General features: G+C 40.5%; 1 protein-coding gene across 1 annotated transcript in view; it reads right to left on the reverse strand.

The window, feature by feature from the left end:
• The window catches only part of LOC119733210, a 199,410-nt gene that overhangs the window by 158,477 nt on the left and 27,302 nt on the right, over positions 1-13,631 (reverse strand). The window contains 9 exon segments of the mRNA XM_038206800.1: positions 186-338; positions 1,679-1,859; positions 3,966-4,132; positions 4,817-4,980; positions 5,379-5,449; positions 6,098-6,240; positions 9,861-10,013; positions 11,294-11,476; positions 12,279-12,424. Coding sequence (XP_038062728.1) covers positions 186-338; positions 1,679-1,859; positions 3,966-4,132; positions 4,817-4,980; positions 5,379-5,449; positions 6,098-6,240; positions 9,861-10,013; positions 11,294-11,476; positions 12,279-12,424 — 1,361 coding nt within the window.

The following is a 13,631-nucleotide window of genomic DNA, read 5'->3' on the forward strand; positions in this document are numbered from 1 at the left end:
CGAAGAAAATAGGCCAACCCTTTGAATTGTGCCTCTGCCCCCTTTAACTGCATAGTTACAACTTGCAACTTTAAGCTCATTGCATGGTGACCTGTCACTGACAAAAATGACTGAAATGATTCCATCCAAAATGAGAGCCCACCAACGACAACCCGTGTACCAAATCAAGTCTCTTTTCTACTTACATTCACTCCCTCAGTTTCAGAGATGGTGCGGTTGGGCTCGATGTTGTCAATGAAGATCTTGATGTTTCGGAAGGCCCCACCACCAGCTACCAGAGTAACCTGGTTGGGTTTACCAGCACTCTTGAATAGGACGCCTGAAAATGGTGCCACCAACTAAAACAAAAACCAACAAAGTATTTGGACATCAAAAAAATTGAGATAACTCTGGGAATGGAAAATGAAAGCAACAGTTTTCCAAGAAATTGTTGTAGACTGTATATACCTCCTTTTACTATAGTAACGTATCATTTTTATTTTCATGTTTTCTTGATTACTATTTTTTACAATTTTAAGGGTGCCAGGATACTTGCTTTTGCAGTTACTAGGAATAAAGGTCTTTTGAAAGACAACACAACAAATAGATACAAGTAACTAATGAAAAACTAGACAATGCACAAAGCTGACAATTAGCTGTTATTCTGTGCAGCAATGTCGCCAACTGGGTTTGAATAGGTCTCTCTCAGATAACTTCACTTCCTACAGATTGTCACCTGCATCTGCATTTTGGGTGTAAAATTTGTGACGTGCATCAGCTACACCGTATTTCGAAGAAATGTCGAGCAACAAGCTCGCGTGTTTAGAACATTTTGCACACTGCGTGCACACGCACCTGATGGTGTTGAATACGCAGTTGTAATTTTCCTACGAAGATGGCGTCCTACGAGAGAGATCTATGAGGAATAAATGTGTGCTTGGCCAGTTTTAATCACTGTGTTTAATACCAGTTTGGGGGCTGGACACTGATACATGTAATTGCCAAAGGCAAGGGTTATTATAAGCGTCCAGTCTCCAAACTGGTCTTAAAAAATAGTGTTTGGTCCCGGCAAAGCACATATTTATTCCCATTCATAAATACCTTTTTGGTCAAACGATTTTGTTCAACAAGTTTACTTCATGTTTTATTAAACACCGTTTGTGCCTCTCATGAGTAATCATAAACAACTCCTTATATGGAGATTGGTGTGTGTGTGTTGCGTGTACTGCTCGCAGAATGCAGCTGTGAATTTAGGACTATGAAATACGGTTTCATTGGTAGTATTGGGCATTCCTACTTGAGGATTGTGAATGTTCAACCAATAAAAGGTACAAAGGGACCCGATTTCATAGGAGTCAAAATTTCATGTGCCACTGGAAAAGTGTTTAAGACTAGCCAGCCGGTGTTTAATCAACAATTTAAGACCAGCCACATGACAGGCTCTTGACCAATAGGAATGGGTAAACTGTCTTAGGTATTTATGAATTGAATTTTAATCACTGTGTCTAGAGAACATGTAATCACTTAATTCTACCGAGAGAGTAACATTTAAAATGCAAGGTATATCACATATAAATTTCTACATGCAATATAGGGTCATATTCACTTCTGTCTTGACGGAACAACAGTGTAAAGTGGTTTGCTCAAGGACAGCAAGGTTCAATTTGCAAATGTTGGTGATTCAGAATAAAATACGCACCTTTGTTCCTGCTGAAATTTCCAGATCTACACCTTGATCCTCATAAGATCCAGCCGAGTCAGTCGGGTAGAAACCTCCTGATGCACACTCCCCTGAGCCAGGTTCTCGGTATTTCCTAGGAAATCTCTCGTGGGCCTTAGGCCCAAACAGTTTCATGACAAGAGCTTGAGATTTTTGGTAACTGAAAAAAAAATAAACATCATGTCTTTGTTTTGCAACAGGCTTTCACACAAGAGCCAAGCTATGGCAATACGGGCGATTCCAAATACAGCACACCACCAAGAGCTTGCAACAGAGAGTTCATTTTTCGCAGTGCATTGTGGCAGACGGTCGACAAATTCGCAGTGCGGGATACTTGAAGTTGTTATTTTTTTCCGGTCAGTAGTTTCGTAAGTGTATGATTCAAGGATCTGTCTGATCTTTTCTTTTCTTTTCTTTTTATCAAGATGGTGTTTTTTAATTAAAGGCGGCAGAACGCTATTCTCTGATCTTTAACATATTACCTCGAGTTGTCTACTGACATTCGTTCATATCGTGGCAAGTCGGCCATGTTTTGTCGACCGTTAACTTGAACAATTGTGTTTAACTTGAACATGTTGTGTTTGTTGGTCCTTTATTACTGTACTTTGGTTGTATGTTTGTCCATAGGTAAGGGCACAAAAGCGTTCTGCTTAACCTTGTACCTAAATGTTTTCAGTTAATCTTACACTTTATTACTAATCACTGTGTACATAACTACCATATATTACTACTGACTTCTTTGAAATTTATACATGATTGTACATTTATTGTAATGAATGACATCATTGAAATAAATGTTACTACTAAAATGTTACAGTGGACTCTCTGTGGCAAACTTTTGGTGGTGCTCTGTATATGAAATTGCCCTTATTCCGATCCTTACACCAATTAAAGACATCTATAACACTGAACGTCTCAGTAAAGCCCATGTACAAGTGCCATACAGTGAATGCATTTAATTGAACTTCACATGATGTACAGAAAAACATGTTTGAATATGTGCATCTTTCATCTATGTTTATGTGATAGGACACAATGAAAAGTTTGGGGCCCAAACGCGCAAAAGATCAACGTGTGTGAGACAGCTCCATGGCTTGCCCAATTGACCTAGCGGTTTGCATGCCCCATGCGACACGCTGGCCACGTGCACTCACACAACTGACCTCTAGAAAGAGAAATTCATCTTCTTTACAAAACCGCTATTCCCAGTGTGCTCTGACATTGGGTTCTCAAAGGTCTGTCACAAACGGTCATTTTCTGTTCCGCTCCATAGGCAATTGCCTCATACCCCACATTTTCATTAAAAAAATTATCAGTGGTTTTTCTGCGTTTCCAAGCCAGACATAGATAGACTTAAAGCCAGAAGAATGAATTTTCATAATCTGCAACCCCCAGATTTGTGCGACTGTCCGTTCTGAAGATACAAGGAATTTAGTGTAAAAATGTGCTATCTTTGTGGTCATTTCCCCACGTTAAAGCTTGTGTGGACATTTCCGGTTGAGCAGATGCGCGCTACTTTTCATTATGATGCACCCAATCATATGCACATTCAGGAGTTTGTAGACAAGTCCTCACAATCACAAGTCACCTACTCTCAAGTCAAGTCACAAGCTACTCAAGTGAACTGTTTACTAAAGACACTATTTATCTGACTTGTTAGTGACATGCAGTTGTCCTGTGATTGATAAAACTACAACCCAGTACATGTGGCGTAACATCGCAGTATTAGTTATACTGCGAGTGGAACACGGAATAATGTAGTGCGTCTGTGTCCCACATACCACGAGGCTGAAGAATGTGGGACACGGACGCACTACATTTTTCGTATTCCACGAACGCAAGCGTGATAACGAATTTATCTTCAAGCAAACTTGACGCACAGTAAAGATGGCACGCGCAAGCTGTACACAAACTTTTCAGCGGTTATTCTATTGCACGTGCATGTTGTACGGAATGGTGCTCGCATCTTAGAAAAGCGCAATACGCGGAGTGCGGTATGGACCGAGGCCGTGCTACATCGTTATATGTAGCACAGCTTGTTGCCATGGATCGACCAATCAGGATCGAGGATTCAAGTTTACTTGAAGATAATATGTTGAATGAATGATCTGGGCCTAATTTAGTGGAGTCAGTAAGCAGAAAATATTGCTCAGCAAACTTCTTGCTCAGCAAACTCAACCAAGAAGCAGTTAAAAGAAACATTCATCACGTTCATTTTGGTGCTTAGTAATCTTGAGTGCTGAGTAGTCTGTCCACACACACTCACCCTTCCTTCAGTGTCTGATAGGCTTCTTTGACAGCATCAACAGTGCTGAACACAAGGTCGTACAGCTCAAAGAATGGTTGTAGGAGATTCACGATGGGCTGTATGGGTTCCATCAAATCTTGGAAGATGGACTCAATCTCATCTTGGACTCGCCTCCTCAATGTGCGCTATAGTGGTGAGAGAAAAACATGTGAAACAGAAGACTGAAATGACAGAGAATGGATCGGCCAGGAAGACAATTGTGGAGTGTGTGTAGACTGTTTGAAATTTGAGTTCAAACCAAGCCAAGGGATCTTAGTTCTTGTGTCCGTCAGCTGGACACCTTACTACAATTATATCTCTTCATCACACAGGAACAAACTGTTGCTCTTGTGGCAGAACTGATCGTCGTGACCTTAGTTTTGACCACACATAAAATATGGTTGTTGAATAATCCAACTTAAAAAAATTACACATCCTTGCTTGTAGAATTGAAGCAACTTGAAAAATACTACGGAATTTGGTGAAAAAAATTTGAGTATCGATCATCAGACATTATTAATTAATGGTAGATAAAATACATAACAATTTGGGATGCAAATTGGATGACCAATGTAGCCAATTGTTTGTTTTGGCAGAACTTGTTATATCAGCATGTGACTGGACTAATAAAAAAATAAGGATTTTTCAGTTAGAAATATGCGAGTGTTTTATGATTTACTTTGGTATTTTAAATTTGGCATTTCATGTGTTTTCTAATTTCAATTATTAAAAATGTCCAAATGTAACTCTCTTGTCAAAAAAGGAATATTGCTCTTGCCGAGAAGTAAATTCTTCTTCTTTTCATGCATCCTGAGAGTTACTACCCTCACCGAATCCACTGCTCCCCCTGTCAGCTTCTTGATGGGATCTGAGGAACCCACAATCTCATCCACCCAAACTCTTAGATCTCGTCTGATGTTGCCGAGATGTTCCTTTAATTCTTTCAGCATCTCACCGATGACCTTGGGCAGATCAAACCAGTAGGGTCTCTGACCTGGAAGCAGATGGAATGCATGGAATGATTATGGTCCTTGCTTTTGCCTTGGTTTTTTTTTTTTTTTTTTTTTTTTTTAATTGCAACGTTTATATCTGACCAGCTCCCACAGAGTAAGTCTTAACGTAGAAAGGGTGCTAACTCTGTAAATGCAACGAGGACTTTTGAATCATTTTGCTGGGTTGGGTAACATGTGTTTCTGACATCAGTGGCACACCAAGGAGTGCCTTAGCATGCCACCTGATGCAGCAAAATTAATCCTTGGAGACTTCAATCAGTGTACCCTCTCTGACTGCTTACCATCTTACCATCAGTAAGTCGACTGTCCAACACAAAATCAGGTATGCCTGGACCTGTGCTTTGGAAATGAACTAATTTCAGTAATAAGAGTGCCTCACCTTCCTTGAAAAAGTTGGCTTCTTCCACCTCTTTCATGGCATTGATGATTTCAGTAATTGCAGTCTTGATGCTATGAAATAAAGGAAGAACAATCAAACTTGGATGATCTGCCTATAATTATAGATATCAATAAAGATGCCTGTTCATTTAATAGTGGGAATGTGGGAGAATAAACCCTTGTTCTGATGACATCACACTTTGTTTATGTGTGCGATTTTCTACGGGCTATGAAACCGTCGTCCCCGCCAGGCTCCCGTAGAAAAGCACAAGTGAAAAAAAAGCAAAACGTCATCAGTACAGAGTTTATTTTGCAGCTTCACCTTGTGACGTGACCAACTCTGTATACAGTGGAACACCTTTATAACAAGGTCCTTGGGACTTTACAAATTACCTTGTTATAACAGGTACCTTGTGTAAACAGTATGGAAAAAATAGAAAAACAGAGGCTTGGGACCTAACATTTTGCTTGTTATAAGCGGGATGTTGTATTAACAGTGCTCTTCTTATGAGGGTAGGACTGTATACCCAGGGTCAGCACATTCCTGGTGCACATAACCGTTGCTCACAAAATGCACGGATGTTGTTCACAGAAAGTGACGTACCCAAAATGCTTTGCAATACCTGCAATTTTGTGAAAGGTCTTAGCAGTCACCAGCCAGTGCACAGCAGTACTTATACAATTTACACCAGTAAGGGAAAAAAAAGACTGCAAACTCACTTGAGGACTCCTTTAAAGATGTCTCCGATGGTTTTCAGTGGTGACTTAAGTAGATTGGCAATGGCATCTCCAATTGCAGTAATAGCCTTCCATATCTGCTCTGCTGCCCAGGGCAACGTGACTGTGATGGCTTCATTGACGGCCTGTACAGATACAAATCCATGTCAAGATCCATTACCTCTACTCCTTATATTGCATTAACTAGTTCACGCCGGGATTATTTTGACAAGAACGGAACAAGGCGCAGGATTACTTTTCACTCGAGCTCAAGCCAGGCGAGTTGAAGCCATCACCCTCGGGCAGCACACTCATATTTCTGACCTCGCAGTGTGGCCTCGGGTCACTGACAGATACTTCCGGCTTCGCTCCCAGCGTGTTTATCTGTCATCCGTTCCAAATACCGCAAAACTTTTGCCTGTATACACGGCCTCCGGCGCAAACTGGTTAACAAGTGAAATTGATCCTTCATAAACCAACAAATACAATCTCTTTAGCAAAAAGACCAGCACCCGATTTCACGAAGCGCTGCGACGCGTCGCAACTCGAGTTACGACGTGTAACACGTCGCAACTTGCGACGCGTCGTATCTTCCACTTCATGAAAGTTGCGATGTGTTGAACGCGTCGTAAGTTCCTTGACAACGGCTTAAAACACGTCGCAAGTTACGATGTGTCTAGTGGTCATCGCAAAATAAGAAGAGTCATTTCTAAGCCAGTTTCATGCCACAAACATTACATTAACGAGATTATAATACCGAGGCAATGTGTGTAAAGTTGTAAAAAGAAAATTCATTGAATAATTATGAATAAGACCGGACTATTAGAGTTGAAATTTCAAAGAAGCTATACAGTCCAATGAGAGCTTGTTTTTATTCAAAATTGCATCGCACAGCCGCGATTTTGTTTTACGTTTTAACAAATTTCGAGCTGAGATCCGACGACTCTTTGTTGAATATCAGACGACTATTTACTGTACGCTGACTAAAGACATAAAACAGTCACCGAGTTGTGCTATAAATAGACCTACGACGCGTCGCACTTACGACGTGTTTAGTGAAATGGATCGCAGGACGCGTCGCAGCTGCGACGCATCTGAAAGTTACGACGCGTCGCAGCGCTGCGATGCATCGTAAGTTATGAAGAGTTTGGTGAAATCGGGTGCAGACCAATTTTGGAGCTTCTAGATACTCCTTTAGATGCAGTTTAAGTCCTTTGATTAGAGATGCACATGTATCAATGATTTTCCCACAATATCCAGGCTAAATATTGCCCTGAATACACAACATATTGTTTGCTATCAATGTGACAAGTAGTTGGTTTGCTTTGCAACTTCACGACTGACATTTCTTGTTTCATCAGATCAGATGATCCAAAATTTACGTCAATTGATCATCAATGTGTGTAACAGGACCTTAACTGTTTCTTTAAAATACTATGTAGCACATCTGTGTCTATATAACCGACATACAGATCCTTGTCATTTGATTGGTGGAACTCACATCACGTGGCATTCGTTATTGCTCCCATTCATGCCGCGGCTCAAAAAGTACTAGCCGCCATAGGGAATGGGAAATACTATTCAACAGTTAGGATCATGATGCGGTATTTGTGTGCAAATGCATGCTGGTAGCGCGTACTGTTCCAAAGAGCCAGCACTACAGTGTTGGGTTCAAACATTTTCGTGAAGGGGGGGTTTGGAAGAGAGAAATAAATTTTCCTCCAGTTTCGTATTGAAAAAAAGTTCAAATATATCAAATGACAAGGATCTATACGTCAGTTATATAACACAAATATTGAGTGGCTTTAAATTGTGAAATGGGAGGAATATTATTGCTCGGTAAAATGTGGACTTTTCCAGTTCACTCGGCTTCGCCTCGTGAAATGGAAAAGTCCAGATTTTACCTTGCAATAATATTCCTCCCATTCCACGCTGAACCACTCAATATTTGTATAATCATATACCATTCAGCCTTTTGCCTTGTGGCAAATTGAATGCAAATGTACTACATTATTCTACATTCCACTTGCGTTCTTGGAATGACTTCAAGCAAACTCAGCCACAGAAAAGATGAAACGCTGTAGACAGTGGTTATTGTATTACACATGTGTGCAGCAGGAATAGTACGATTCAAGTTCGCTTTAAGTTAATATTAGTTATCCCGTGAGTGCGAGTGGAGCACGGAATAATGTAGTGCCTCTGTGCCCCACATACCAAAAGGGCGAAGGCCGAGTGGTACCTGGGACACAGACGCACTACATTTTGCCATGTTCCACGACCGCGAGTGGGACAACGAAATTATCTTCAAGCAAACTTGACGCACAGTAAAGATGGAACACGCATGCTGTACAGGAACTTTTCAGCAGTTATTTTAAAATACGTGCGTGTTGTACGGAATGGCGCGCGCATCTTGGAATAGCGCAATACGCGGAGCGCAGGACGGACCATGGCCGTGCTTCATGGTTTATACATAGCACGGCTTGTTGCCATGGATCGACCAATCAGGATCGAGGATTCAAGTCTACTTGAAGATAATTATTATCATCTGGGTTAAGAAAATCCCTAATCAACTTGGCAAGGCATAATTGCGTGCACATATCGATGCCCGTACGCTGCTAGTGAGAAAGTAACTTGTACCATACAGCGAGGCTATGCTTGCACGTACGCACGTACATGTACACACACGTACTCGTACAACAGCCATGCACACACAGTACATGCATGAGCTAGTCCGCGTAACCCAAAGCCTTGATGGTTTTGAGTTGACCCAGCAAAACCTATTATGGTAATGAGGTACCACCCCCGCGTATACTGAATTCTCATTGGTCAGCCCGCGATAGGCTAACAAACACGTCGCATCCACGAAGAAACGCTGCAATGGCGGCCCGTTGCTGTGGGTGAAAGTCGTTCAGTCCCAGTCTGTCCGAAGCAGTATTGAAGGCTCCAACGAATTCTGCAGGTAATGCTGTCATTAGACGATCGTTGCCCACTCAAATGGATTCATTACATGAGCCGAAAAACTCGAATCAATGTCAAATTGTTGAAAAAGTGACGAACATTTCGCTCTCGCTAAAAAGACATGGAAGACGCCATGATGACTAATGCATTATGCATGCCGTGCGACGTCACATGATTCTTGTGAAGCTTACAATTGGTCAGCTTAAAAATGAATTAATCATACTATTGGGAAGGTTGTTTCATGTGATTGGTCCAAGACAAACCTACATAATAATCACGGCATACCCGCATATCCTGAAGCCCGCCCATTTTTTTCCAAAACTGGACGAAAAGGTAAAGAAAGACATTAAACCCGGAAGTTGCAGACCCAACAAGGCGGTCGTTCGACAGGCCACGCGGTTCGTATATCCCCCACACGCACGTACGTACACCCACACGCAGAACACAGTAGGCCTACATTTACTGCCTTATTACACCATGCGTACAGTCCGTACTCACGTGTGTGTGCTTGCTGGTTGTGTTAGCCGTTCGTACGGACAAGGGTCGTACACGCACGTAGCCGCGTTGATTGTGGGTGCAGGGCCCGATTATCTCCCTTCGACAAAAAGCCGAGAGACCGCATTGAACAAGGCTAGCTATTTCACTGAATGGTGGCCAAGGCTTTCTTTTGTCATTGTTCCTCCCCTATCACTTGTTATCTTACTTGTGAATGACTTGTGATTTGGTTGGTGATCGGCGTTTGATTTGACTTGAGACAAGACTTGTGAGGGACTTTGTGATGGACACAACTACAACTTTTCATAAAGACCTGGTAGAATTCCATGACATCTGTCTTGATATCACTGAATAACTGAGTAGCCTTGTTGACCACATTAATGACACCTCTGAAGGACGGTGGTAGCTGATCAGGATCAAACTGAGACAGTCTGGACACAGCCTTGGTAGCCACAGATCTCACGTTCTATGTATGGGACATAAATCATTCAAAACGTTACAAGACAATCCTCATAAGCAGTGTAAGCCAATTAATACACCTCTTTTTATTATTTTATTCAGATGAAACCAACAACACACAAATATAAGAAACAAAGAGCAGTTGATTTTGTCTGGTATAGCCTAGAAAGCCAATTGCAGAGGCTTATTTCCATTGAGATCCCACCTGTTTAAGACTTGCGTTCCAGAGTTCTACCAAACCAAATTTGTATAAGAACTCTTTGACAATGAAACAGGTTGGAGCTTCTAGGTGAATCAACTGTTGCAGTTCTTCAGACTGATTCCTCAGATAAGTCAATCGAAAATCTATTTTGGCCAACCGCCGAGTACATGTAGCTCCTAATGCTAGACACAACTCCAGATGCCAATCTGAAACAGGTGTAAGGACCCATGCAATTAAAGGTAGCGTCCATCATTTGTAACTTGTGCATTGTGTTCGTTTGAAGCAACAAAAGTGCTCAAAATCTAAAGACGGGTGCTGAACAACAAACCTGATGAAGTTTTAGCTCGGTGAATACTGTATATTCTGAGAAAATATTCTAGGATCTCGATTTCAAATCAAAAGTTGCTGAGTCATGTTTTGAATTGGGCCTGAATTCAGCGTCCAAGACAAGTTCTCACTGAGCCGATTACAGCTACGCGATGGCATGCACGAATTAAAGCAATGTCGTTCTGTCAAGGATTGCGTGCGCTTCGCCGAATAGAAAAATGAACTACTGACGGAAATTTCCAACGATGCGTCTTTATCATTGGAAAACGACAGCTTGCCAGAAAGAAAAATTTCACAGGGAGTTTAGTCCCATTTCCATCTTTAAACCAAGTATGCTTTTCAACAATTATTACGTCAGTTACTTTTTGGATAGCTGCAAAATGATGGACTGTACCTTTAATCTACAGCTGCCTAGTAAAATTACATGCTTAGCCAATGAGCTGAGAACCTGTCACAAGTAAATATATGAATATGACACGTTATGTCATATCAGGGCTCTATTTCAGGCTTAGCGGATTGATATGCTAAGCAAGAAATAGCTGACAATCCATAATATGCACTCAACTTTGCAGGGCATTTTGGTTGGTAACTCTTTTTTCTGCAAGGCAAATAATTTATGTGTCTAGCAGCCCCACTCTGTCTTAGAATGCTATGAAACAAAAGCTGGAATTCTGAACTGCTTTTTTTCACAAAATATGTTTTAAGTGTATTACATTGTAATACAGCCTGCCAACTATGTCTTACATGTACATACTTACAGTAATGCTACTGGGGATGTTCTCCAGAGCTTGAACAAAGTCGTCAAATAGCTGAGAGATGCTTATGTCACCGTTGAAGAGACCAACAACAATGTCCACTGCCCTGCGGATGTTTCCAATTACTTGCCCAACGATGAGATCGTATGCTTTGACAAAGTCACTAATGCGCTCCACGCCAAACTCCTGATTGAAACAATACATAGCATCAGATGACATTATGGCCAAACATATAACGTATTTATTTATTTTGTTTATTAAGAAAACAATTCGCATGTGAACATTTATGCGACCAAGTCTTGCGACTTATCGCCCATTGATTTGACTGAATTTATAAACGCGTGCAACAGTCGTGCAACGAAAAAAAGGACAACTAGACTATGTTCTTGTTATACATTGTCTTAAATAATGGTCTTGTTATACATTGTACTTGTCACCTTCTTAAATTTTTATTGTCTTTTTATCATTCATTACATTAATCTATAGGTCCTTCATATGCCATTTTTTCCTTAACACGTATCTTTTGCTTGATTAGTTTTGTTCTTAGGTTTTAATGCTAATGTGCTTGTAGTTATATTATTTTATTATTAATAATATTAGTGTAACAATATGTAATTTCTAAAGGTTTTTCATATTTGTGATTAAATTTTGTTTTTTTGTTTTTTGTTTTGTTAATGATTGTTAAGCGCCTTGAACGTCTGTTTGAAGGATTTGGCGCTATATAAGAATATTTTTATTTTATTATTATTATTATGTTTGTGGACAAACACAGGGCTGTTTCGGTAACTTTTGTGACACGTGGACATTTAAGTTTTAGGTATAGGTAATGCTATCATACATGTAAATGAGATTTGGAGGTTTGAATGAAGTCAGCAAAATAAGTAAGTTGCACTATGGTTCAATCACAAACTTAACCACCATGAATGTTGCCAATCCATCTAAAATATGTGACAATGTGATACAAAAGATACGACAAAGCTAAATGTACCTGCAGTATGTTGAGGTTATAATCAATGTAGCCATTGAAGCAGAATCGAGCCCGGGCAATGTCCATTGAAAACCCAACAAGCCCAACGACAACTGTGGCATAAGCCTCGTCAAATAGATCCACGCTCAGGTGACCACTCAGTGGAGCTGTCAGACACAAACAGAAAAGTCAAGTTTTCATTTGTTTTGTACAAGGCTTATGTTTTCGTAAAACACAATTGACATCATACCTCTGTAATTATGTCACTCACACGTCAAATAACAAATTTTAGTGACTTGTGACCGATTGTAGCGTCCATCATTTGTAATTTGTGCATTATGTTGGTTTGAAGCAACAAACGTGCTCAAAATTTAAAGAAGAATACTGAACAACTAATCTGATGAAGTTTCAGCTCACTGAATGCTGTATATTCCGCGGAAACAATATTCTAGGATCTCAATTTTAAATCAAAAGTTGCCGAGTCGTGTTTTGAATTGCACCCGAAATCAGCAGCCAGAACATGTTCTCATTCAGCCGATTGCAGCGACGGGATGTCACGCACTCAACTGATGAATTATAGCAACCGCGAGCGAACGTGCATCGTTTCAACTCGCTGAACTAAAACAAACTACTACAGTCGGCTCCCGTTATTAAACCACGGGACCGGCCAAAATGTTCGTTGTATCCGAATTTCGTAATGTTTCCCGTCCATTGTTCACCTTGAATTGGCCCTATTGTGCACGCTTGTGAACGTACGTAATGTACCAAATGACTTTTTCTGTTTGAAAATGAAAGCAATTAAGAACATGCTCTCTATGTGTCATTTGTCAAATAAAAAATAATGTTTAAAATGTATCATTGTGTCAAGTGAAAAAAAATATGTTTAATGTACGAAAATAAAATAAAATAAACATTACGAAGATCTGACGTTTCATTGCTTGATCATCGATGAGGAAGTCAACGGCGCACCACCTGGATCACTTCGATGTTCAAAGTAAGTAATCTCTCCAGCACAAATTGTGTCATGGAGAGACATTTAAATTGTATTGTCCTTTCGTCTTGCAGATTTCAATGTGACAATGTGATAAGCGTTTTCAAGCACATGGCCGAGAAACCTTTGCCATTTACGTTCCAGATTTTACGGTCCGTCCGTGATCTGAGTAAATTTTACAAATTGGTAGAGCGCCCTCATGAGTCAGCGTCCTAATGAGTGATGATGTCATAATCTTACATCGTGATTGGATATTAACGTCTGACGATTTCAACGTCACGCAAGCGGACGAGCTCATTGGCGTGCACCAGTTCATTTATTCATAGCTTTGCATATGTATGCATAATGTCCAGCGTTGATGGTGATCAGTTTCTTATCGTCCC

This window comes from Patiria miniata, unplaced genomic scaffold (assembly GCF_015706575.1).
Source record: "Patiria miniata isolate m_02_andy unplaced genomic scaffold, ASM1570657v1 HiC_scaffold_1, whole genome shotgun sequence".
Lineage (NCBI taxonomy): Eukaryota > Metazoa > Echinodermata > Asteroidea > Valvatida > Asterinidae > Patiria > Patiria miniata.